The sequence below is a fragment of the Silurus aristotelis genome, assembly GCF_946808225.1.
Source record: "Silurus aristotelis genome assembly, chromosome: 2".
Classification (NCBI taxonomy): domain Eukaryota; kingdom Metazoa; phylum Chordata; class Actinopteri; order Siluriformes; family Siluridae; genus Silurus; species Silurus aristotelis.
In genome coordinates, this window is record NC_139575.1 from 11,065,793 (window position 1) to 11,093,790 (window position 27,998).

At 38.2% G+C, this 27,998-nt stretch overlaps 1 protein-coding gene and 1 long non-coding RNA gene across 2 annotated transcripts in view; both read right to left on the minus strand.

Annotated features, from left to right (window-relative positions):
- jak1 (Janus kinase 1) overlaps positions 1 to 14,793 on the minus strand; it is a gene marked incomplete at its 5' end in the record, with an annotated part of 38,119 nt that extends 23,326 nt beyond the window's left edge. Inside the window, 4 exons of the mRNA XM_083566026.1 lie at positions 2,745 to 2,908; positions 3,250 to 3,391; positions 6,682 to 6,805; positions 14,595 to 14,793. Coding sequence (XP_083422152.1) covers positions 2,745 to 2,908; positions 3,250 to 3,391; positions 6,682 to 6,805; positions 14,595 to 14,793 — 629 coding nt within the window. The remainder of the gene's footprint in view (positions 1 to 2,744; positions 2,909 to 3,249; positions 3,392 to 6,681; positions 6,806 to 14,594) is intronic.
- Positions 14,794 to 25,495: 10,702 nt separating this feature from the next.
- LOC310740844 lies at positions 25,496 to 27,983 on the minus strand. Its single transcript, XR_014537770.1, has 2 exons — positions 27,707 to 27,983; positions 25,496 to 25,833 (listed from the first exon to the last, which is right to left on the minus strand). It is a non-coding gene; the product is annotated as an uncharacterized lncRNA (long non-coding RNA).
- Between the last annotated feature and the right edge of the window lie 15 nt (positions 27,984 to 27,998).

Consider the following 27,998-nt stretch of genomic DNA (forward strand, 5'->3'; position numbering starts at 1 on the left):
GAAAGAGAGATGGGTGAAAGAGAGATGGGTGGTAGAGAAGAGAAGGGCGGTAGAGAAGAGATGGGTGGAAGAAAGAAGAGAGGAAGAGAGATGGGTGGAAGAGAGAAGGGAGGAAGAGCAATGGGTGGAAGAGAGAAGTGCGGGAGAGAAGAGAAGGGCAGTAGAGAAGAGATGGGTGGAAGAGAGATGGGAGGAAGAGAGAAGTGCGGTAGAGAAAAGAAGGGCGGGGAAACACTATAGAAAAGAAAAGAAACCTCATACATTGGGTGTGGCTCGAAATCACCGAGTGCACAGGGAGTACAGCTGCCTTTTAGGAGTTCTCTTGTGCTGGTCTACTAATGTACACATCAGAACTGTCCATCAAATGATCATAAACTTGCATTATGAGTTTAAATGATCACGCATTACTTGATTTAACAAAACGTACCATTAGTTTTTTTTTACGTTTCTGATTTGGTCATCTTGCTATCTTTCCCTTATCATCCAACCAGTCATGAGGGCAATCACAGGCTTCCTTCCAGACACAAAGCCATCGGATCATTTGAAATTGCAGCAAACGCACTCCGAGAGGAACCTCTTCCATATAAATGAGCTTTCAGTTGTCTGTCTAGTGTTAACATGATGTTAAGTAACAGGGAGTAAAGAGAGTAAAGTCATTCCTTTCTATGAGTCTCTGCTGCATCATTACCCTGTGACAAATACTAAAGCACGAAAAACTCATTTGGTTCTTTAGGGTTTAAAAGATTCCTGACGCACCACCCGGTAAACTCTGGAGTGCACTGGACAGGTAACACAGAAGATGCTGCACAATGAAAAATGGAGGAACGAGAAGAAAATGACAAAAAGTTTCCCTTAAAAGTTTTTAAAATATTTTTATATATTTGTATTTTGATGTATTATGGCAATTAAAGGCACTAAATAAAAAATGTACATTTTTCTAAAGAACAAATTACTTGAGGCCTGTCTAGTTTTCTCTTGTATATTTAGTATTGCTCTTTAATAAATAAATAAAAATTCTTATTTAATTACTCAATTAATAGTTTAGAATAATCGGTTGAATACTAGATCACTAAAATAATCGATAGCTGCAGCTCTAGATTTAAATACTGCTCCCTGGTTATCACGCTTTATAAAATACCAAGTGACACAATGCATTTTTAATCAAAAGGCAAAAAGCATCCAATATATAATGCCTAATTCAGATCGATTTGTCATGTTGCGAAAGATATGAGGTGGCACTTTGAACGCTCTTTCGGCTGAATCAGACTGAGCAGTGCTCGAACTATTTGTTCACTTTCTTCTAGTCAGAAAAGTCTGGTTGCTCTCAAAGTTTCACGCTCATGAAGTTTCAGGGAGTTTTTCCTCTTTGCCTCTGTCATCTCAGGCTTGTTCATTAAGCATCTGAATCTGTATATAGATTTTAGTAAAGCTATTTTATGACTACGTCTCTTGTTTAAAAAAAACTTTTACAATTATAACAGAACCAAATACACCTGAAAACGAACAAACAGAAGAAACAGAACAAGAATTCATGATAAAACTGCTGGTTTCTGTCAAGGATTATTCCCTACTTTACATCATGGTTGCGAGACCTATACGGTTCAATTTTTTTTTTTAATTTATATATATATATATATATACACACACACACACACACACACACACACACACACACACACACACACACACACACACACACACACACACACACACACACACACACACACACACACACACACACACACACACACACACACACACACACACACACACACACACTAATTTCCGGACTATTAATCGCTCCCAAATATAAGCCGCATCCACTGAATTTGACAAAGATTTTTATTTTGAACATAAATAAGTCTACACTGAAACTAATGAACTTTACACAGGCTTTGATGAAAGACAGTGTCTGTAACACGGCTTGTATCTAAACAGTAGCCTACCAAGAAAGTCATTGTTCACTATCTTCCTCCTTCCTTTCACAACTATTTCTCTCGGGAGTTTTTCTTTTGGCATCGTCGTGCGTTTAAAAATTACCATCTGTGAAGCTTTTCTCCCGATGCCGTGCGTTTTTCATGCCCGGTTGTTTTCAGCGTGACCAATGATTCGCATTTCCTGTGTGCGGCAGGTCAAACGTCAGAAAAACCTCATCCATTATGATGTGGTGCGGCCCGATTCAGTGGGAGCGCATCTGATTTAATATAAAGAGTTTCATTGGTTCACTTGAACCCATTTGTCAATTTCATTGGTCTAATGTTATGGGGCTCAGTTTTTTGGCTTAAAGCTTGTGAAACCGGGAAAAACCCAGGAAAAATCCATTAATTAGCCGCTTCATTGTTTAAGCTGCAGGGTTTAAAGCGTGGAAAAAAGGAGCGGCTTATAGTCCGAAAAATACGGGGTGTGTGTGTGTGTGTGTGTATTATTTATTTATATATTTATATATATATATATATATATATATATATATATATATACACACACACACACACACACACACACACACACACACACACACACACACACACTGTATGTTATGTCCATTATTAATTAAAGTAAATTGCAAGCACAAGACCTACACACAAAAGAAAGTAAAATTAATATATGAATTCTTAAAATTCATTGAAACCCCAGTTATTATCATGCACATATAACTTGCTATTAAATGAATAGTGCTTGCAGATAAACATCATAAAGGTCTGATGTGACTGTGTACTGTGTGAATAAAGTGCCTGCGGCGTCACCTGGTTTCAGTCCCTGATCCTGACAGGGGCAGATTGTTGCTCTTGGCATGATGAGTGATGGCGAGAACAGCCATGCCCAGGCACTCGTTCTCTATCTCATGGTGCTCTGCCTCACTCTGGGGGATACGTACCGGCGCCAGTCCCCTTAGAAAATCATACTGTCCCTACAAACACAAAAGCCCAGGATAAAATGAATTGGAACTTGATTACTTACGCTCATTTACCTTTACGCTTCAATTACTTGCAAAGACGCTAAACCACTGTGCAAACACACGTCCTGAAATTTGACCATCATAAACTAAACAAATGCACGTTAGATAGTAACCAAATACCGATATGAAAACGTGACTCATTGCAGGTGATTTGAATAACCACCCAACCACGATGTTCAAAAATGCCTCAACATAACAGGAGAGTTTTGTTTACTGTTGTTTTAACGTCCACTTCCACACCCATACAGTTAGTTCGTTGTTTAGGTTGATTTTGTGTTTTGCAGGAAACCCACCTGAGCAAACAGATAGTCAAGAGAGGCAGCATCAAGCAATGGCGTTCCTTCCAGGCCTTTAGCCCCTTTCTGTTTGCTCAAAGAATGGCGCCACACAGGAGACTCGCTCTCAGAGGTTCCGTGCCAGTTTGTGAAATAAAACCTATGAGGAGCAAGACAATGTTTTAGAGAATTTGCATGTACAGTGTGTGCGTATGCAAAAACATCAGTGCTTCAATATAATTGTAGATATAATAGCAGGTGCTTTGACTAAAACAAACATATAAGATACAGTAATAGACCATTTTTTTAAAGCACCAAGGAAGATCTTTAAAATTAAATAAATAAATAAATATATTTAAATACTGTTTTTAGTTCATAATCAAACTATTCAAATATTAGCAATTTTAAATACATGTGTACTTTAATGTTTATCCCATGTATAACATTCAATTTGGCATTATTAATACGCTTACTTATTGTTTTTTATCATCATTATTATTATTCATAACCAGACTATCAATTCAATATATGAACCCACTTATAACAGTAATTATGGCTTGTTATTTTCATCACTGTAGAATAAACAAAATAAACAAATGAAAAATCCTGGGCAGAAAGTATACAATGAAAATTATTTACTGATCTCTTTTATTAATTTTTTTTATTTTTTGGAAGTAACACCGAGTCAGGGAAAACAGCTTCCCTGGACTCACTTCATTCAGTGTGGCAGCAGCCGGTTATTTGGCAGACATATAAAAACACAGGGACTCATCCAGTGTTGTCTGTAAATAATCAGCATAAGCACACCACAGAAGTGCCACATGAGCAGAGAATTATTGTAAACAGGAAGTAACACGTTTTTTTTAAAGCCACAGCGGAAGAGAGTAAGTGCAAAGGTGACCATAACCTGCTTATGTGCACAACAGGTACGCTACACACAAGGAGAATGTGGTTCCAAACCCACGAGTGCCTTTATATACACCGACTCATGCTTATCTTAGTTTCAAAGGGAAAATTAAGGGGAATTTTAAAAATAGATTTTAAGAATATCTATAGCCTGAGCCAATTTTCATTCTAGATCAGAAATTATTTATGTTACGGATTTTCAACAGGCAAGACGAGCTAACCAATCACATTTCTTCTTTTTGCTTTCAGGAGAAGAATTTTGTAGAAATAAGAAGGCTATTTCGCCCAGCAAATAAAAAAACAACAACTGGATAAAAAACTGCTTTCTACAAACACAATGCTAACTCTAATAAACTCCAGGCTGTAAACACCAACAGGATGAATGGCCCATGTGATGTGTTCACATAAAAAAAAAAAAAAGATAAAGAGAAATGCACACTTACTAAAAACACACTGCCTCCATGCAGTTTCTAAATGGTTGCCATGTTGTCAAAAGAAACTTACCCAACACCAATAAGCCTATAATATAGACTCCACAGATGGAAATCAACAAACATATTTCATTCATTGCACCATTAAATATCCATTTAATGCCTTAATAAAGGATTGTTAATATATGAATGAAGGTTAAGGTTAAGTGACAGTAAAAGCCATTTCTAATCCAAAAGCAGGTTTCACCACTTCCACCTATTCACACCAACTCAATGTCACTCTGAAGAGTTCACACAGATAAGATATGACTAAACAAAGTGGTCGATGTCACACTGAACCCACAGTCCATGTCCACGTGTACATTATTCCATGGTATTTGTTCAAAAGCTTGTTAAAGGTCTTGCAAAAGTTTTTTGAAGCCTTTGTTAGCAAGCAATGCATACAGGAGACTAGAGACTAGATCGGTTTACAAGAGAGTACTTTATTTATCTACGTTTACACACCCTCGCCTTTTAAATAGCCCCCTTGCACAGCAATACAGTGCTCGCAGCATATCAAATAAGCATATAATTCATAATGAAAATGGGACACTTGCGAAATAGAGGACAGTGGTGGACGAAGTCCACAACGCATGTACTTGATTAAAAGTACATGAACAAGACAAAATATTACTCCAGTAAAAGTGCTCCCTTTAACCTTTCACTTTAACAAACGTATTTGCCTTCAAATGTACTTAAGTATCCAAAGAACTGTGATTTATTACGACTATAATGTTTTTATTATCATTTTTGTCCCAAGACTCTTTGCTTAATCACCTCAGTTTATGTTGAAAGACTCTGTTACTCTTCACGCACTGATCGAAAGAATGATATTAATGAGACAAAAACTGATTGATATCTATTACAATTATCATGAGACCAAAACCTTCTTTTCCACTACTTCAATTGCACAAATAAAGTCACGAGTGTTGTGGCACGTTAGAGTCAGGAGCTTCTTCCTCATTTTTCTCATCAATTCCCCCTCAAAATCTGCTGCTGCTGTTGAACTCATGCTGAACTGTATGTTTGTGATAAGTAGACACCACCAACTGGTTCTCCCCAAATGTAAAAACGTCAGTAAAGTACAGATACGCTTAACAAATACTTCAGTACAATAATGTATTATATTTACTTCGTTACTGTCCACTACTGATGGAGGATCATCTGCGTGTCAGAGCTCCAATCTGACATGACTTTTTGAGCGCAACCAAGACATCACCAGGGAACATGCAGATCATTAAAAACCGAATTCAAAGCCAACTAGACAGAAACATCTAAAAATGGGCTGAAATCTCATATTGCTCTTGAATGGGGAATAAACCCACACATTTGTTCATCAGTCAGTGACCATAAACAACATCCCACATGTTTGCCCCAAGAATTTTATCTAGTGCATTGCTCCCAGTGGTTTATAGATTAATCGTTCAACCATAAGATCTACAGTTTCCAAAGTGGGGTCTGGGAAATAACCAGAGCTCCATGATAAATATTAACTGGGCGCCAGAGAGTATGACGTGACAGTGGTGAAATGTACTATCAATAAGCATCCAGTTCGTGAGGGTTATTCTATCATAGTTTTAAAGGGTTCATCAACAAATACAATAAAGAAAATAAAACAAATAATATCAACTTTAGTGTGAGGGTAGTTATAAAATTTTTTTTTACTGATTGCGGCGTGTAAGAGCTTGAAAACCATAATGTGATCCGAACCGTGTGTATTGTGATCCACTAATTACAATACAAACGTATACAATAATATACACGATACGATTGAGAGAGATGAAGAACAATGCTCTGGTGCATCACATTAATAGGATAAAACAAACGAAAAGGGGAAAAAAAATTATAAAAAAATCAAGCTGTTGGACATTTTTCGAATTGGACACAAAAAAAAAAATGTTTTACTACAGTCCTGAATGTGAAATTGTACACAGCCAGAATGAGAGATATGATCCAGAAACTTAGCGTATAACGTCTAAACCTGATCGGCGTGCTGGAGCAGCCTGCAGTCTTAATGTCGGCTCAGTAATTAGGATCTTTCAGCTACTATCTAACAGCACCTTTGTTTTCTTACCTCATGCGGTAGTGCAGCTTAATACTGGTGTCCTCGGTGATCCGGAACACATGATTGGGTGCATACCAGAGCTCCTGACTCTCTTCGTACAGGGCAAACAGGTTATGGCACAGGGGTGAAATACCTGCAATAACAACACATGCGGCAGTTAGGAGCAGATACCAGAGTCTCTACCAATTTCCTTATTGTTCCTTGCTTTCTGTAACAAAACTAATACAAATAAATAAATACAGTATTGTAAGACATTTATGATCATTATGATTTATCGGTGTGGCCTGTCAAAATAAAAATAGTGTCAGTGAACTTGAGTGCGTGCGTCTTGAAACAGAACAGTTAATATTTGATTGATAGTGCAACCTATTTGTCTGAATATTTGAGGAATGAATGAAGCCAGAGTTTATCCATCGTTTCAAATCCTGTCTATTTGCCGAATATTGTGTAAGGATTGTTGCAGGAGTTTAACAAATAGTGTGTGATTTCCACACCTACACACACTATGATTACGTTTCTGGATTGCTATGTGACATAGCCAAAGGAAACCTTATCAGGTCAGTTTATAATCAGATAACTGCTATTATTCTACTGTCTGTTGCGTCTGTGCCATCTGCAATTTTCGCCTTTCCACTTTTAAAGCTAAACAGATTTAAACGGATCAAAACTAATTGGAAACACAATTATAAAGGGTGTCTTTGAATTTGGTAGCATTCAGAACTTGCACGTTGATGCCCCTGTCCACAAAGCCAGCTACGTGATGGTATGCTTTACATGGGTTGGAGTGGAAGATCTTAAGTGCCCTGCAATAAAGCTCTGACCTCAACCCTACTGAACACCTCAGGCCTCGTCACCACTCCTACACCAATACCAGACTTTACTAACCCTCTTGAGGATGAATGAGCAATAACCTCCGTAATCACACTCCGAAATCTTGTGACCAGACCAGTAAAGTGAAGGTTTTTATAACAGCAAATGGGGACTAAATGTGGAATGAGTTTCGTTGAAGAGCACATACAAATCTTATGGTCAGTTGTCCACACTTTCTACACACACACATTCTATGCCCAAGTGTTGAAGCTGCGTTTTCTCTCTCTCTCTCGTTCTCTCTCTCTCTCTCATTAAAACAGAGAGAGAGACAAATAAATCCCGAAACTAAAGCACAGATTCACTTATGATACCTAAATTTCTCTCATTTGAGCAATTGAGAAGTGGCAGCTTGGTGATGCTGCGATTTTTAAACTCACAACCTTCTGATTGAAAGTCCAACGACGTAACCCCTAAGCTACCACTTCACTTATCGAATTGCTTCCTTGCAATTATTTCAGGCGGTTGCGCGCGTCATGGCGAAACATAGCGACCTGCGCTTGAGAAATAAAAGGAATTCCAGGTGGTTCCTCACAACTGGGTTAACTTTATAATATTCATTAAAAAAAATCCACATGCTATTTATTTCTGCCGCTGTCATATACAAGTCACATTTGAGCCACTTTTTTGAATATTTATTCATTCATCCACACCATCAACTCAAACTTCTTCAAATATAGTAAATTCCAGCTTAATATTATTAGCCAGTTGTTACTTCACTTGTATTTCAGAACAGTTTATTGTAGAAAACTTCAAAACCTGTGCATGTAAAGGATTTTTCCCAGGATTCCCCAAAGATGTCCACAGAGTAAACAGATCAAATGCTACATGACTTCTGCGTGACCATGACGTTCGGCGTGTGCTTTCCGCAGAACGTCTGTTCTGACGGTTCATGTACAGTATTTTACTAGACAATCTGCATGTGGTTTCAGAGTCACTTGTAAATCAACAGGTTTTTTTTTTTTTTTTTTTAAAGATGTTCTTGCATTAATTTCCTTTTCCTCTCTGACTACTCAGCCCAGCTTGCAGTGTTGGCTTAAACACAAGGTAGAGAAAATTCTCAGTCTGACTGTACTTCTCGGTGGCCATTTTGTTTTCGGTTTTGAATGTCAGCCAAAAATACACATTCCATTCCACTTAGATATCTGGGATGGAATCTTAAAGTGTGGAACGGAGTGGCAAACAGCTAAACAAAACTGTGTTTATATATACCTGCTCACGAAACTCTTACTCAGAACACAATTTCAACCAACTTTTCGATTTGCATGATGTATTTCCATATGCAAATCTGTATATGGAGATTTCAATCAATTTAATGCTCTCCTGCATATATTCAACAAAACACAGGGTTGAATCTGCAGTGCAGAAACACACAAGGTTTAACAAAAAAGGTTGCCCTGATTAAATCATTCCGAGCTACAACACATCCAAAGCTCAGAAAAGGACAATACACAAGAGACAAATCGCATAAATTATTAGCACAAGATAAAAATGTCACTATAAATTGGTATAACTGCACCAGCTATTTATCAACTGAATGGCAAAACCACACAGAACGTGTTTCATCAGCCGTGTTTACAGAAATAGATCAAGTATTTAATTTCTTCATAATATATTCAGTAACATACAGAACTCGTTTTATATTGTGGCAGCTATTTTTGGTTTCTCTTTCAGCCATTTTACAGACCACAGTGTGGTACCTACACACTATTTAAGACACCCACGTCCTACGCTGACCCTGGGGATGGCTACTCAAATCTAAACTTAAGTGTTTAGTCTTGATTCGGCGCATTTGCTGGAAATGAGGCGTCTCGCAAGCTCAAAACATTGGAAAACAAAATTGAAAGTAACACCTTTATAACTCTAAGTGCTCTACTATCAAGAGGGTCAAAAGGTAAAATAATAAACTTTAATCTGCTACATTTTTACTGAAGAAAAAAAAAGCCTCAACTGTTTTTTCAGGCCACGGGCAAACAAGTGCTATTAAGTTTAATCCTTTATTTTGGCATCATCTAGAACACCAAGCCGGTAATTTAATACAAAATTCACTGCACAGCTTGGAGTTCTTTCAAGATATTTGCCTCATTAGGGTTCAAAAATGTATTTGTCTTTCTACAATAAACACATGGCTCCAGATCTATAAATCCCCTGAGAGCAAGTATGTGGGAAATCATAACCTGAAAAATAGAAAATAAGAATTCGGATGTAATATAATCCAAAACCATTAAACCGACAGAACGCTGCTGCAACCGAAGACCTTAAGCTCGGTATGTACCGAATACACACCTGCCAGTTTCCAGACTTTCACTGAAAGGTTGTACTTAAACCATGCAAATATACAATAGAGCTCTCATTCTCAACAGCAAAGTGTTTTTTTCTCAAACTCTCAAATCTGTTTGGTGTAAAGGTTAAATGTTCTATTGCAGATGGTAGATGTTAATGCCCTCGCTTTAACTTATACCAAAGAAAGATTATTGCATATATTTAAATCATAGCAGAGGATTAGAGATGTTACAGGGGATAAAACTATTCATTGAATGTAATTTAAAGTAAAACGCAATCAAAATCACTCCGCATTGTCCCGAAGTGAAAATGATACATTGGTTATTGATGGGTTTTTTCTTTCGTTCCATATGATTTCTATAAAGCAGGAAGCTTAACACTGTTGCACAGTTATTGTAGATGGCGAAACAAAAGAAAAATCTGTGAAGGAAGTATTTTTCCTGTAATTGTTTAGACACTGTAATCTGGAAAAGATGGTCCGAATGTTAAAAAAATGACCATGTTTCTGGGTAAAGGGATAGGTTTTTTAAATTTATTTAATGATACCCCAGGCTTCCGCTAAGCAAATTAGGCGATCATATGTAAAGATACAAACATAAATACATAGGATTGTTTGAGGTGGAGAACACTGTTCTGAATATAAACACTTTTTTTTTTTTATCTCTGATCATTGCTCCACAATGTTCAATAAACACGGATGGAAGTCAGCAGAAGTGCCAGTTGAAGCTGTTCAGGGTTAAGTAACGATAAACAAACAAATAAGGTGTAAATGTTTTTACAAAAGTGCCAATCTGTTCATCCTACTTCTATCCCTTCCCTACCAAATCTCACTTCCTCTTCTTTCAGCCAGGCAATGAAGTACCAGAGAATATAAAATCATCAAGACTCCACCCACCCCACACTACCGCAATGAGGAAACCGCTTTCATGGTCTCTGGAGCTTTTTCCACTCAGTCCATCAAACAGATCCCTCAGGACTCCATTAAGACCCTCGTCATTCGGCACTTCATCCTCTGCAGCGTACTGTTACATGTAGCAAACATACACATTTGCACATTGCTGTTTTTTGTCTGGTTTTTTGTTGTTTTTTACACCTTACACACTGTTTAGTTTTACTTTCAGTTCTACACTGCACTCTGTTTAGTCTACCTTTTCACTGATTTCATTTCTTATTTTTAAAAGCAAAGCAGAAGTATAGACTTATGATAAAGAAAGAAATATGCAGTCAGGGATAGGTAGTATTTATGATACATGTATTTCAAATATATATTTTACATATAAAATAGGATTTTTGTCATTTGTATTTAATCGGGTTGATGAAAACGGCTTCACGTTTTGTACCAAAATACTTTGTGTTTTGTAGTTTTAAAATGGTGTAAAGTACTTTGTAAGAAATTCTAAATCATGACATCATAAAAATACGATCTCTAAATGGTGCCTACTCAATATTTTGCACAGACTTGTTGAGATCAGAACAGAAAATTGATCCATATGCAAGAAGGTGGTGAAAGTCAGAAGCCGCAATCTGCCAGCTTTCAAATGGGTGTCCTGTGATTGCTGAATAATGTACCCTAATTAAAGTAGCTGTTTAGTAGGATCATGATTTTGCATACCATTGCATAACCGACTGCCTGATCCATAATATATTATTATATTTATAATAATCAAATGATTAATTAGTTAGAAATGGGTTGCTATGAAAACAGGTGCCATCAGTTGACTTATTATAAATGACTTGTTTGTAATTGAGTCAGTGTAACAGATGTAAAGTCCCCCCTGCAATTATGCATGTGAATATTTAATCAGTTATCTGGTTGCATGTCAGATTTATTGTGCGACTCCGCCAGAGAAAAACTGTTGCTTTTCTCTGGAAAGAAAACTTTTCATTGAATGTAATAGAAAGTGAAACGCAATCAAAATCCACATTCTCGAAACTGCTTATTGAGGGGTTTCTGTTCTGTATGATTTCAATAAAGCCTGAAACTTAACGGATTCCTAATAGGTTTAAATTTGTTACTTCGTACACGCCTGGCTGCAGAAAGCAATCCACTTTCATTAAATTAAAGTTATATACTGTGTAGAACTTTTATATGTATCTCCTTACCGTTTTTTTTCTTCTTCTACAGAATCAATCCTCTAGATTCTCTAAAAATCCAACCAACAGACAGCTGGATTCTGTGCTATCCATGACTTCAGATCATCTTAATTTACTAAACCAACTCCCATTTAACACTTCCAGCGTAAACAACCCCATGACATCTGGTAATGTACTGACTGCTGTCAAGACAGCAAGGACTACACCCATGAAGAGGCCCAATACCACAGACATAAGCAACTAATAGTATCACTTCTCTCTTTCTCAAATTCTTGAAAAATCTCCTAACATTTAGTCACCTCTCAGTCCTGCCCAGGACGGCCTCTGGGTCCTTAGCAGTCAAGCTTCACCGCCCCATAACTGCCTTTGAGCAAAAAAGGTCTCATTCTCTTTAACTTTTTGGCATCACTTAATACAGACAATCACTTTCCTTTTTCCTGCCCTTAAGAGCAGGAAATGACTTTTAAAATGAGTGGAACAGCATGGTCATGGATTTCAGTCCCATTAGATGACACTGAGGAAATCCACAGCTGCTGCTCCACGCTCTGGTGCCCCACATCGCTCAATTCTGGGTCTTCTATTCTCTCTCAGTGACATCATATCGCCACATAGGTTTACATACCACTACACTGATGACTCATCCTCCATTTTCCTCCCTCATACACTTCTCATATCTCAGCGCGTCTCGCAGACACCATGTCATTAGATGAAAATGAATACCAACAAGGACAAGCTTCTGAATTTCCCTGGAGTTGCATCTCCATATCAAGATCTTGTATTCTCCCTGGACAAATTTCAGGTCATGTCCTCATGCAACCTCGGGTGATTCCTGAACAACCAACCTGCCTCGTGTTACAAACCTGACTAAGGTTCTTCTTCACTAGATGATAATTTGACTATTTCTATGCACAGAGACCACACAGGTACTTGTACAGTTGCTCTGCTACTGCGCTTTGCTCCTTGCTCCTTGGTCCAGAATGCAGAACCCAAGTTCTCCCACATCACACCTCTGATGCGTTTATTCCACTGACTTCCTGTAATTGCTGGCAATCGAAATTGATGTTTAAAAAGTAAACTTGTAAACTTTAAAAATAGAAATATAGCCACCTTATGTTAAAGAATGTCCTTGAAATCCGATAATTTGTGTATAATTATGTCATAAAGCTTCATAAAAATGTTATTCCTAATTGTAATATATTAAGGAATAGGGTTTTCTTTCGCTATATATTGCTTATAGGCACACATAGTGACGATTGCCTTTACGTCCTCGTTTGCATAGGCGAGGTTCTCAGCTCTTACCTGCTTTGCACAACTTTCAACATTGTGAGGAGAAAATTATAGTTAGGACCAGAGGATTCAAGCATCTCAAATCAAGAACAGCTGCTGTCTGCTATCAGGCCAACAGAGTTATTGTGTAAAAGAGGATTTTTAGTGAACTGGGTTCCGGGATTTTAGAACCGTGAAAAGAAATCCGTTTGTAGTTCTCTGCCATGTATAATTCATCTTTCCTTCATCAATCAGTTTCAAGGGGGTTTTATAAAACGTTTCGAGATTCGCTCTGTTTACAGGAAAGTACATAATTTATCTACGTTTACACACTACACCCTTCAAAACAGTTCCTTCGCACAGCAATACAGAGCTTGCAGCGTTCGTGCCGCTTCTGGAACGTGTCCTGGAAGTCTTCCTTTCAAAGAATGGTCAAGCCCCTTCTGCGATTCACGCTGGATCTCTGCACTGCTGTCAAAATGGTGTCACTCTTGAAGTGAAACACCTCGGACAACTCGTTGAAGCATCGGCGTAAGTCATGTCGAACGTCTCTGTGGCAGATCCGCCCAGTTTCACGCAGAATTTAACGTTTGCTCTTTGTTCTAACATGCGGTCTATGATGAAAATCACAGACGTGGGAACGCGTGCAGTCGGAATAGCACCAGTAAGCACATTTAGTCTGGAACCTTTTTGATACAACCGCGTATAAGTACCATACATGTACTGCGTAACCAAGTACCGTAATTTCCGGACTATAAAGCGCACACAAATATAAGCCTCACCCACTGAATTTGACAAAGATTTTTATTTTGAACATAAATAAGCCGCACATGTCTACACTAAAACTAATGAACTTTACACAGGCTTTAATGAAAGACAGTGTCTGTTATACGGTGTAACGGGTGAAATATGTTGTGGCTCCTTTAAGAGCCGAGCGGTATTTTGGGAATAGCCTGCCACCGCATTTATCCGGTTTTACTGCATGTGTGCAAGACTGAGGAATATGTGCTTATTATTTTCTGATGCTCATTTCTAATTTTCTTTGACTAACCCGTAACGCTGTTGCCAAGAAAAATAAAAAAGCACGAGTTTTGGAAACCTGTCTGTGCTTATATGATTTCTGTTGCAACTGGAGTTAGCGAGCTCTCCCTTCACCCAGACTCACCCTGACAACGGCTTGTATCTAAACAGTAGCCTACCAAGAAAGTCATTGTTCACTGTCCTTCCTTTCACAACTATTTCTCTCCGTTTTTATCTTCCCACTAGCGGAGTTTTTTTCCACACAGAAATTGCTGAATGTTTTATATATGTTTTCTATAAGCATGCAAAATTAAGTTATAGATTCAGTGGAATAACGTGGACTGGCTTCACATTGTGAGTGTGCATCTGTGTGTGTGTGTGTATATACTTACGACATCTCTTGGCGGCCTCCACACACAGGTCCTCAGCTGTATGGCAATCTTTAAAATACTCGAGTTGGTGGGTTTCGGGCAGATAGAAGTGAATCTCCAGGCCTTTCATGACGGCAGGGACAGCCAACTCCCCCTTCTTCTGTTTCTTCATCTTCCCACACAGCTGCCTGCCCAGCTCCATGACTACTAACTTTGGCATTCAGACACTGCAGTGGAGACAAGATACAGAGAAAGAGACAACGGGACAAAACACATTAGAGGTGCAGTCAGTCACTTACAAACCTTGATGGATATTAGCTAATATTAAACTTCTACTATTGATCCATATCATTTTCTTAGCGTTATTATTATTACCAATCAATAGTACTCGGTAGAAGTAAGCAGGGTGATAGGAAGCGCATTGTACTGTGCAATTAATCGATTTTCACTGTGATGATGGTAAGCTGGCTGAAGTTCATGACAATCTCTTTTTTTTTTTTTTATTGCCATCATTAATTAATAACCTCCCGATTTAAATTGGTCTATACTGAGATGGTCCTGTTTGCAGCTTCTGGTTCACATGAAAGAAGTACTGCAATGATTGCACAAAAGAGTGCAGTCTGTTGTGAAAAGCAATAACCACAACATGTACAAACTTCAAGGTTCTTTTGACAATAGAAATTAGTGAATTGGTAGATGCATCTCCAAAGCATATTTGTGTGTGTGGACATATATGCTATTGCCCACACAAGCAGTACTACCGATGTGTGCATCATGTGACAATGGTTTGTGTGGAAAGAACCTTTTTTCCCCAGCGTATAATTAAGAGTTGACCAATAGCCATTTCCTTTAAGTGGGTGATTGCTATAGCTCTGGATTTATAGAAATATAGTCGGTATGTCTGATCAGGCTTTTGAGTAAATAAGTACTTTACAAATTACGCAGGCTTGTTGTTTAAGCAACGGTACCATCTGGATTTGAGACGGTCCAGACATCCAGAGCGTTCACATTCACACGAACAATCAGATAATGTTTTGTTTTTATCCGATTAAAGCCATTATCATGGTTATCATGGTACAAGATGTGGCATATAGTGTGAAAATGGTCATGTCCTTCTGCTTAGGTGGGTTAAGTTGTGATGCAATGCAAGTACAGTGGTTATCTTATGACTGACTTTCTTTTATTTTGCACTTATCAGATTCTTTTGTGCATGTAAATGCAGTCCTGGTCCTCACCATGCAAAATCCTGCACGGCGACTTTGAAATGGAACCATAACATGTGGCATTATAAACACAGCATTGCATTTTACTATAACCCTTTAAGCCATAATGCTGTAGACAAATAAAAACAATGTTTCTCTATTAGTGGATTTATACAAATGTTGTACTCGAACAGTGAGGCTATTCATGTGCCGCCAGCAAGCAGACCTTCCGTGCGAGCAGCGTCAAGTTTCACGGATTTGTTGTGATGAATTTCCCTGTTCCCTTTTTTTTTTCTGCGAGTCTCATGTTTTAACTTCCTTCTCAGTGCTGCTTTCACAGACTAATCCTGGCATTTAGAAAAGCAGAAGTCTTTTCTGCTTCTAGCTCAAGATATGATTTGAGCAGCCCTAAAACGAGATCGGAACCTTGTTTGGCACAAAAACAGTTCTGTACGTCCTTGTTTTTGTTTGTTTTTTTACTGAATTTACTGTGTTAGCACATGTACATCAGGTTCACTTTAATGACCTGTGCAACAGGATTTGATTGCATGTTCAAATCCAGAAACAAAATCCTATCGCGTGTTCTCACTTTATCACGTGAATGAAACCATTTTAATTAAACATGGTGGTCATTTCTTTTCATGGATGAGATTTCGTAATGTAATTTGATTCCATGAATTGCCTCCACTTCCTGTTAATCCACATACTAAACTAAACTTATGACAATTAGAAATAGAGGTCGACCAAATGATCAGCCGGCCAATAAATCGGGCCGATTATGCTGCAAATTAGGTCGACTGAAGCCTCCGACACGCAGAACCGTGCGTATACATTCTGTGCTTGCATGAGAGAACAGAATTCTCCCATACCAGCAGGTGGCAGTAGTAGTATTCAGCATCTAAACAGGTAAAGCAAGCAGCGTTTGATCATTACTAATCAATTTGTGTAACTTTTATGAAATCATGTCTGCTAAGTTTTAAAGACAAGACATTTCTTTCTTTTTTTCCTGTGTGTTTATTTGCTAAGCTAAATAGCCGATCCGAGTTCCCTTTCTCGAGAAAGAGCTCTGCCGACTTTGCAGGATCGGCTGACGCCGTACGTCAAGAGTCAACAGTGCAGAACCAACCCGGAAAAACTAAAGCCAATCGACATTGTCAGACGACCGACCGTCAGCTCTTATCCTTCGTTCTTAGTATAGTATATATATATATATATATATATATATATATATATATATATATATATATATATATATATATATATATATATACATATACATACATACATACATACACATACAGTGAGGAAATAAGTATTTGAACACCATGCTATTTTGCAAGTTCTCCCACTTAGAAATCATGGAGGGTCACAATCAGTAAGAATCCAACTACTAACATGGCCAAGACCAAAGAGCTGTCCAAAGACACTAGAGACAAAATTGTACACCTTCACAAGGCTGGAAAGGGCTACAGGGAAATTGCCAAGCAGCTTGGTGAAAAAAGGTCCACTGTCGGAGCAATCATTAGAAAATGGAAGAAGCTAAACATGACTGTCAATCTCCCTCGGACTGGGGCTCCATGCAAGATCTCACCTCGTGGGGTCTCATTGATCCTAAGGAAGGTGAGAAATCAGCCCAGAACTACACGGGAGGACCTGGTCAATGACCTGAAAAGAGCTGGGACCACCGTTTCCAAGGTTACTGTTGGTAATACACTAAGACGTCATGGTTTAAAATCATGCATGGCACGGAAGGTTCCCCTGCTTAAACCAGCACACGTCCAGGCACGTCTTAAGTTTGCCAATGACCATTTGGATGATCCAGAGGAGTCATGGGAGAAAGTCATGTGGTCAGATGAGACCAAAATAGAACTTTTGGGTCATAATTCCACTAAACGTGTTTGGAGGAAGAAGAATGATGAGTACCAGCCCAAGAACACCATCCCTACTGTAAAGCATGGGGGTGGTAGCATCATGCTTTTCTGCACATGGGACAGGGGGACTGCACTGTATTAAGGAGAGGATGACCGGGGCCATGTATTGCGAGATTTTGGGGAACAACCTCCTTCCCTCAGTTAGAGCATTGAAGATGGGTCGAGGCTGGGTCTTCCAACATGACAATGACCCGAAGCACACAGCCAGGATAACCAAGGAGTGGCTCTGTAAGAAGCATATCATGGTTCTGGCGTGGCCTAGCCAGTCTCCAGACCTAAACCCAATAGAGAATCTTTGGAGGGAGCTCAAACTCCATGTTTTTTAGCGACAGGCCAGAAACCTGACTGATCTAGAGAAGATCTGTGTGGAGGAGTGGGCCAAAATCCCTCCTGCAGTGTGTGCAAACCTGGTGAAAAACTACAGGAAACGTTTGACCTCTGTAATTGCAAACAAAGGCTACTGTACCAAATATTAACATTGACTTTCTTTCATATGTCTCTCACAGTGGACATGCACCTACGATGACAATTTCAGACCCCTCCATGATTTCTAAGTGGGAGAACTTGCAAAATAGCAGGGTGTTCAAATACTTATTTTCCTCACTGTATATATTCATTCCATTGGTCAAACATGGTTATTTTTAAGGAGAGAATGAAAATAAGATTGGGAGAGCGAATGTACGTAACCTTTGGAACTTTATTGTTAGAAAGCATTCAACCAGCAGCAGCTGATAAGTACACTGACTGGACAGGCTTGTGTTGATCAATAAATGTTCAATTTAAGCAATTTTCTGTATTTTTATTTACATTTTTTTTGCCGTTTTTCTTCCCACCCCTTAATCTCATAAAATCTTACATTTAATTAATGTAAGATTTTATGAGATTAAGGGGTGGGAAGAAAAACGGCAAAAAAAATGTAAATAAAAATAACTGGCATCATACATTGGCCATCGGCTGGCCTGATTTCTAAATATCAGCATCGGCCAGAGAAAAACCTCTAAAGAGAAACTTTTCTAACAATGAGCTCATATTTCAATGAGAAATTTCATGCTTTTGTGTAATTTATTCTCTAGAATCTAACCGGCCACCTTTTTTCAGTGTATGTTTTAATCTATTTGAGGTGACAACAAATAAATAATTCCCTATTTCGCTCCAGGCCACTGGTTAATTGAATGCTAGTAAACAAGCGTGTTTCGGTTCACACTTCACTGCGTGAGGACACGTGTTGTTGTTTACCAAGTCTGCAGTGTTTACCTTTGCTCAGGTGCAAACAGTGTTTACCTCAGACAAAAACATGCAAAAAAAACATTTATTTACATGTCCTTTTATTACATTTGGATTATTCTTACTACAAAAACACATGCAGGGATGCGGGGACATCGAATAAAGCTTTGAGCTGTCAATCAAAAAGCTGTGAGTTCTAACCCTGGCAATGCTGTTGTGTTTTTAGCAAGAACCTCAATCCTTAGATAGATTTTGTCATTTGTGAGTCAGTTTGTATAAAAGCATCAGACAAAATGAGAGTATTGTCTAAAAATATAATAATCTCGAAAACATTTTATTTTCATTTTGCATTAACACCACACAAGCGGTGGCATCTTAGCACCACCATCCAGCCACTGCTGGGCCCCTGAGCAAAGCCCATAACTCTCAAGTGCTCAGGCATACAAATGAGGTAAATGTAAGTCGCTCTGGTTTAAGACATCAATAAAAATTGCACAGATGTTTTACTTTTTTTTTTCTATTTACAATTAATGGGATGGAATGCTTCAAAAATCACATTTCATATCCACTTATCTCTACTCACAGTTCCCAATTCATCACAATAAATGATATTCTTGAGCTTTTCTTATCCATATAGAATTACATAAACGACTTCTCTATTGATTACACTTAAACTTTCCTCTCACAAATCCATCTTTATTAGTCGCGCTGACATTGCTGAGTTATTACTGTTTGGATTTTGTTTTTTCTTTAAGTAACCAATACAGGAGACTAATAACTAAAAGAGCTGAACATCACATATAATAACCCTGTGCTGACCATCATCAAGTTCAAATAAATGGCTTCTGGATACACATCCCCAGACCTCGCTTTTTTCTAAAATGGATCCTAATCATTTTTTCCACTGACAAATAAAGAAAGATGCAGAAAGAACATTTGTTGCTGAAATCTGCTGCTGCTGCTTGAAAAGCATGTTGCCATTGTTCTCATTTCCTGTAGGCGTCGACACACACGCGCACGCACAGAGCAATGCTAAAGCGAGCCGCGATCATCCTTTCGCTTTCCTACCTTCCGAGACGCGTCTACAAGTTGACGTAGATCACCTGAATGATTCACGCGGACGATCGTGCGGCGAAGCGACTTAAATGTCACCCTGACTGCAGGGTCTTAAAGAGCAGGTTCTGCTGATGGACCGGCTTCAAACTGTGACGCTTCTTTCTCACGGGTTGTAAATTAGAATCAACTCACCATCACCACAGGGACTAAGACTGATTTGATCCAGAAGAACACGAAGGTTCTCGAAGGAAACGCGATGGTTCGAGCAAGCACACATACACGCGCTGTATCATTACATTTTCATCAACAGAAAAGAACAAGAGATCTCTGCGGTTTTCACTAAGACATATGACTAGGACTAGCTTGCAATAAGCACTTGTGCAAGTTTCTAAACTACCATCAACAACAGCTGAAATGACAGTTACAACTGGAAGGTTTTGCTTCCAGTCGCCATGTTAACAATCTGAAATGACTAATCTCTTGGAAGCTTTCCAGGCTTAGACATGATTTCCCTTCGGCCCCGTTCCTGAAACCGCTTTCTCTTTAAAACAACAGAAACCCACAACTCACAACATGCAGGAGAGCGGGAAAAAAAAAAGCCGACAGCAAAGTTGGATTGAAAACATTTTTCGCTTAAGGCTTAAATGGTTGCATTGAATGCAAAAAGTCTTACGTTATGAAGCAGATCTTCTGCGAACGCAGTCTGGCAAAATATTGTGCACAATATGGTTTAATTTGGTAACAACAAAAAAACAGGAAAAGAAGAAGTGGCCAACACTTTACAGCTGCTGTTTAGCTCTTAATCGGCAAGCACAGCTAACTAAAGCTGAACTTGAAATGTTACAAACCTGAACGCGTGAATAACCTAAAAACAATTAACCTGATTTCAACCTGTTTCACAATTGTCCCTGATGTACTAGTCCTGATTACAAAAATAAATAAATAAATGTCCATTTTGTCTCTTCAGAAGCAAAAAGGAAGTGTGTTTATAATCACTTCTCCTACCTATACCCAGTCTTAATAAAACACCTTTAGGGCATAGTGAATCAAACCTCTTATTATAGACACATTTAGATTGCTCATAGCTATTCTGTTTATTTCTGAGAAAAGATTATTTGGGTTATTAGTCAGTAACTTCCACACTGTAAACAGATGAATTATCATCACTACCCCTGATTTTTTGCTGAAAATCTACACTTTCAACAAACATTCTTTCTATTTCTATTAACATTTCATAAGAATAACTACAGCATACACATATATATATATATGAACTCTTTAGTGCAAGGGGACAGAGAAGTACATGTATATAGGCAGTGTAGACTGTAGAATAGACAGATCTGGCAATAACAATAATATAGCTACTAGATTGAAAAGTATATACTCAAGTCAAAGGGTTTTATTAAAAAAATAAAAATAAAAAACAACATGACTGACTGCGGAAGAGTAAAAAAAAAAAAAAAAAAGTCCCCCAGCTCTTTGGTCAGCTGTGAGATCAGTCATATACTGTAATTTAATGTGCACCAATAAAAATAGAGAGTAAGCTGGTTATTTAGCTGGTCAATGACATGGTTATTTAGCTCATTAGTGATCTGATTATTTAGCAGGTTAATTCAATAAACTTGTTAGTTGGCTAATTAATTACCTGACTGTTATGCTAGTTAGTCATCCAATTAGTTACCTGACTGTTATGCTAGTTAGTCATCCAATTAGTTACCTGACTGTTATGCTAGTTAGTCATCCAATTAGTTACCTGACTGTTATGCTAGTTAGTCATCCAATTAGTTACCTGACTGTTATGCTAGTTAGTCATCCAATTAGTTACCTGACTGTTATGCTAGTTAGTCATCCAATTAGTTACCTGACTGTTATGCTAGTTAGTCATCCAATTAGTTACCTGACTGTTATGCTAGTTAGTCATCCAATTAGTTACCTGACTGTTATGCTAGTTAGTCATCCAATTAGTTACCTGACTGTTATGCTAGTTAGTCATCCAATTAGTTACCTGACTGTTATGCTAGTTAGTCATCCAATTAGTTACCTGACTGTTATGCTAGTTAGTCATCCAATTAGTTACCTGACTGTTATGCTAGTTAGTCATCCAATTAGTTACCTGACTGTTATGCTAGTTAGTCATCCAATTAGTTACCTGACTGTTATGCTAGTTAGTCATCCAATTAGTTACCTGACTGTTATGCTAGTTAGTCATCCAATTAGTTACCTGACTGTTATGCTAGTTAGTCATCCAATTAGTTACCTGACTTATGCTAGTTAGTCATCCAATTAGTTACCCGATTAGTTACTTAGTTACCTTTCTGTTATGATACTTAGCCACCCGATCAGTTCACTGATAAGTTACCAGATTCTTAAGTTGGTTAGTTACCTGATATGTTACTTGGTTAGTTACCCGACTAGTTATCTGATTAGTGAACCGATTCTTGAGCTGGTTAGTTATCTGATAAGTTACTTGGTTAGTTGCCCGATTGGTTACTTTGTTAGTTACCTGATTAGTTAGCTGGATAATATCCAGATTAGTTACCTGTTTGGTTTGCGGGTTAGTTACCTGATTAATTACTTGGTTCATTATCTGGTTAGTTACCTGAATGGTTATATGGTTAGTTAGCTGGTTAGTTAGCTAGTCGGTTACCCAATTACTTGGTTATTTACCTAAATATTTACTTTTTTAGTTCCTGATAAATACGCTGGTTATTTAGCTGGATGTTTACTGGGTTAGTTCCTTGTTCAGGTAACTGGTTATCTGGTTGATTAGTTACTTGTTTAACTCATTTGAACTCTTTCCCCGAAGACAACGTGCACACACCTGTCTACAGCACCCACATAACACACAAGAGGAAACTACGGAACTCTTCAGATTAGAGAAATGTTTGTAATACACCAGTGTCGGTTAGCGAGCTTTTAATATCACCAACAAGGTCCAAATCAATATCCGACCGACAAACCGGCGTACACCACGACCGAAGAGTGAAAAATACAGCGGTTAATGAACATAAACAACCCCGGAGAGACTGTGCTGTGCTCCGGGCGGTACTGAGAGAGGAGCGCGAGCGCTGCAGCTAGCACCGCGGCTAACTCCGCTGAACAACACGGCCGCGAGCTTCTTACCAGAAAGAACCAAAAAAGTTACTTCCGTCTTTTTTCGGTCATCACCGAACTCAGTAAAAAGCTGTCCGTCTCCGGGTTTGAGGTAATAAAGTCTTATTTCGGCGTGTAGAATCGATATTTTTAGGTAAAAGTCGTTAGTTTCCTGACAGACATCATGTACGCTCCGCTTTCACTTCCGAGCTGAACAAACCTTTCCTATCAAGCGTCGAGAGATTCCCGAAAGTAGGGGTTTACCACTAACCGCGTAGCTCGACCGCTATTGGCTCGACGCCCCGTCAATCAATAATTGCACCAATCGTGTTGCTGCTGAAGGGGCGGGGGCTTGAGGCTCATCACTAAGCTGCATTGTATTTAGAGTTACATTTATGGCACCTTCTGTAGTGCTGTGTACGTGTACACACTGTTTCCTTTCTTTCTTTTCTTTCTTTAACTCATTTAATTTTGCAGATGAAACGTTATGATTCCTAATATTCATTGGTGATAATATCATTATATTCATATTTTTGGTATAAAGTCTCTTACCACAAACATAATATCAAGCTAAATGTATATTATTGTTGTTGTTGTTGTTGTTGTTGAAACCAGTATATATTTGCTATAAGAAAAAAAAATCAAATGTATTATTGTTATTCAATTTCTTTAATACTGTATATATTGGTATGTATTTCTAATGTAAAACACTTCTATCAGCATCACATTATCACTATTTGTTAATGCCTGACTAACCTAGCCATATTTTTAATCACTATTAATAATTGTGGTAAAAAATGAGCAACTTGCAAGAATTTATATTGTGGTATTAGTTTTTGAAATGTCAACTACTGTAATTAGTTTTACTACTGTAACTTTAACCTGCATTGTTTCAATCAAAGATATGTTGGTGTGTTTCCATAAACCATATAAGATATACCTAAATAAATACCCAAATAATTCCTTCATCATACAAAAAAAAAAAAATACAAGATGATAAACCTTACATATAAATGTAATTGTTTTCTCACACCATCTTGTTAAAGAGTACAACACAGCTTCAGGAAACAATCATCCTAGTGCCCCATGTTGTGGTGTCCTGGTTAAACTTGTTAGTCTTTAGGTCCTGCACAGCAAAGCAGCTCACATTTCACTGACGTGGTTGTTCAACAGACTGCAAAAGGTCTTTAAGACCAGGAGGTCTAGTCTGCCTTGCAAGGGAGGGACTTCCCGTCCTTACAATCAGACGAGTTGCCAGAAACTGTGGGTTGCAATTTCACAAGAAGCCTGGTGTGGCAGAGCACTTAGGGACGCTGGCTCAGATCAATAACCTATTGATTGAATGTATGCAGAGACTTTAACTATTCCCATCAGAAATAGCCTGAAATAAGCATCTATAAATGTTTCCTCCTAGGATAATATTATCTAATCTTATTTTAAGCATGAAATAGATCAAATGTACAGTAGATACATAAATATTTTAACACCGATTACAAAAATGTATGGTCTTGTGAGGTGTGTGAGAGACACACAAAAGCAATAGACTATATACAGTATATAATGTGATATATACACTAATGTCAAGTGACACAAACTGAAAACGCCAAAGTCCCACTGGAAACTCCTAACGATGGATGAGTCAGTAGCTAAATATGATAGTGTGTGTGTGTGTGTGTGTGTGTGTGTGTGTGTGTGTGTGTGTAGGTGTGTGTGTGTGTGTGTGTGTGTGTGTGTGTGTGTGGAGTCATGAAGTTCAGCCAACAGCAATATTTCTAGGTTTCAAGGACACGGTAGCCAAGACCAGAAGCGGGAACTATAACTCATCTATCCTTAAAAAAAAAAAAAAGAAAGAAAAAACAGGCAATCAACAGGAAAGGCTTTTAAATAAGTGGAAATGAGAACAGGGATAAAAGGGCAAGAGAATTAGAAAAGGAAAAGTGCACTTTTGACCTAAATCATTATTTACACTGACTCAACTTACAGCTGTCATAGGAACATGATTATTTTTGTCCTCCTGGTCATAATACATGCTTGAAATTAAAATGGGCTCAGTACAAAGACTGTACCAGGTTCCTGGATACACATGAACCTGAAGTATAGTTATTGGATAGTTAAAATCTTTTTCTGTAGCATTTATTTAATCACCCAAGATTTCCTTTTGCTTACCGAGGTTAAGGGTTTGGGTTAGATTAAGTTGTAAACTTAGTATTAATTGGCTGGATAATTAATTATGTCAGTGGAAGGTCCTCATGAGAATATTAAAATCAAAACTTGTGTTCAAACCTTAAAAAAAAATGTCTACATGTAAAATTATTTTCAAGGGATTTTCATTTTTGACAGCGGTCCTAAAAAAACAGCCTGTTGTCCCATTTCACTGTTTTCTGTCGAAATTCCTGACAAAAATAACAAGATGACGTTTGTATGAAGCTTTTTATTTTACACTTGAAAAGCAACACAAACGTATTTTGAATCCGTAACCACATGCAAAAGAGTGTGTACTATTAAAATGACTGTCATCTTTATTTATATTAGTTTAACAGCAATCATCAAACCATTCAAAATGTATTCAGAGAGGAAAAGCTGCTTTACACGAACCAGATGTCAAGATGGCTGCCATCCTTCAGTTATCACAGTACTGTACCTTTAAGATGGACAGCATCAGCACTGTGATAACTGAACAAGGGCAGCCTGTCACATCAAGAAGAGCCAAGACGGAAACAGTTCCCTCCATCAGACGCTTAACCTTCAGCCATCCTGTAAACATCAAGAGAAATCACATATAGGCAGAACAACATCTAATTTGGAGAAGTAACAAATAAATAGAGATGATTCAAATAAACTAATTCAATATTTTTTAAATAAAGAAGAGAACAAGGAAACCCATTTATTCAGATACAGATTGAATTTCCTTTTAGATCAAAAGGACACATTTTTTTTTTTATCTTAATTAATACCATACTAGAAAAAAAAATATACAAATTCCGTACATGACCTAAAATGTTAGAAATGTAATTTTCATATGAATCTGCTATGTCCAATGCTGTCTCTATATTACAAACACCAATTTTGGCTTCTGAATAAATTTCACAATAATAAATCAAACTTTACACTACCCCCATGCCTTATTTGCACTTCTACCTGTTTACACACACTCACAAAACAGGAACATCCCTGGGCTTGAAAAGTGGTTCTGTGTTTGGCTGTTTTTCTTCCCCCGAAAAACACCTACTGTTTTTTAAAGCATATTGACAAACGAAGAGAATATTTATTGCTATGCCCCAACAGAACTCTATAAATAAAGCCATCATCATATGCTGCATATACTCAATAAATGCTCAAATAAAGAATATAATAAAAAGAGTTAATTTTTACTTGTCACATGCACAATAAAGCAGTCTTTCTTTACATATCCCAGCCATGATACAGAACCCCTGGAGCACAGAAAATTAAGGGCCTCTCTCAAGGGCCCAAGAGTTGCAGCTTGGTGATACTAGGGCTTAAACTTTTAACCTTCTGACCCAAAGCCTTAAAGGTATTAGGTTATCAGGGTCGCAGTGTTTCTTTGTTATTTGCACATCAGTTTCACAGATCTGTAAGTAAATAATAATGATGATGATAATAATAATGATGATGATGATAATTAGACTCTCATGAGTTAAGGATTGTCAAACAAATGAGTGATTTATTTCCCTGTTTTGTTGGAATTTTTTCATTCCAAGACCTTATCACACAATAAGGGTTAAATAAAATAGCACACCAGCAGCTCCCTCATACTCCACCCTCCTGCACGTCCAGCTTGTTATGATGATCCAGCAGGCTCCGCCCCCTCCGCTGTCTCTCCTTCTCCAGCGCGTCCAATCGCGTCACACGCTCTGCCAAAGCCCCGCCCACACGCGCCCCTCCCTCGGCGCAAATCTGTTCTTGTAAACAAGTCGATCAGCTCGTTCAGGGTTGGGTTTTTTTTTTTCTCCTTGCTTGTCACGAGACGGCGTCAGAGTCTGCCAAAATGACCTAATATCTCCCTAACCTATCTGCGCCACATTTTCACAAGGAAAGAAGAACCAACACTTTTACCCCAAGCATTTAAATAAGAGTTTTAATGCGTGGATCTCCTGTTTTTTTAGTCTTTATAGTGATCAAGCAATGCAATCACAATGACAACAAAACGAAACGCTATCTCTGGATGCCATGTGGCGCCTGGGCAATGCTAATTGAAGCTTTCTAGCTTGTATTAGAAATAAAAAAAAAAGCATGCTGGAATGCCATGCAGTTGGAGGTTAGAACCTAATAAATAAAGCATGACAGGGTGTTTGGGGGAGTTAGAAGCTGGAAAGTACCCAAACACTATATTTATATATGTATATTATATGTACAATAAATAGTAGCACAAACGTGCATCCATGCGGGGAAGCGTCATTCCTGCACGAGCTCATCCCGTAAACAGCGCGCGCTAACGCCCAAGTCGCTCTCTCGAGCGCTCGCGCACACACCCCTCACTCTTCGCGCGACCCGAACGCACCGTGTACGTGCATGACAATAATGGGGTTAGAAAAACAACAACAACAAATACACATCTCCACGCCATCGAGCTCGAAATATACACAAAACATGCTGTCCACATACGTACCAGGGTTTCTGTTCAGCTCGCGTTTCACGTGAATATCACTTCATGACGCAGCAGGCGCGCACCCGAGCGACGCAACGTGATCTGTCGCCATTTTTGTTGTTGTTATTGGAAAAGGGAAAAAAAAAGAAAAAAAAAATCTCAGAGCCATGTGACAAAGTAAAAAAAAAAATAAAAAAATCTGCATGCTTTCGGATGCCCGAAACTCAAAGATCACCAGTGCACGTAATAGTTCCGTTATATTGTCTGACAGAAGGTTATAAAAGCAGCAACAACAACAAAAAAAAACATTCAC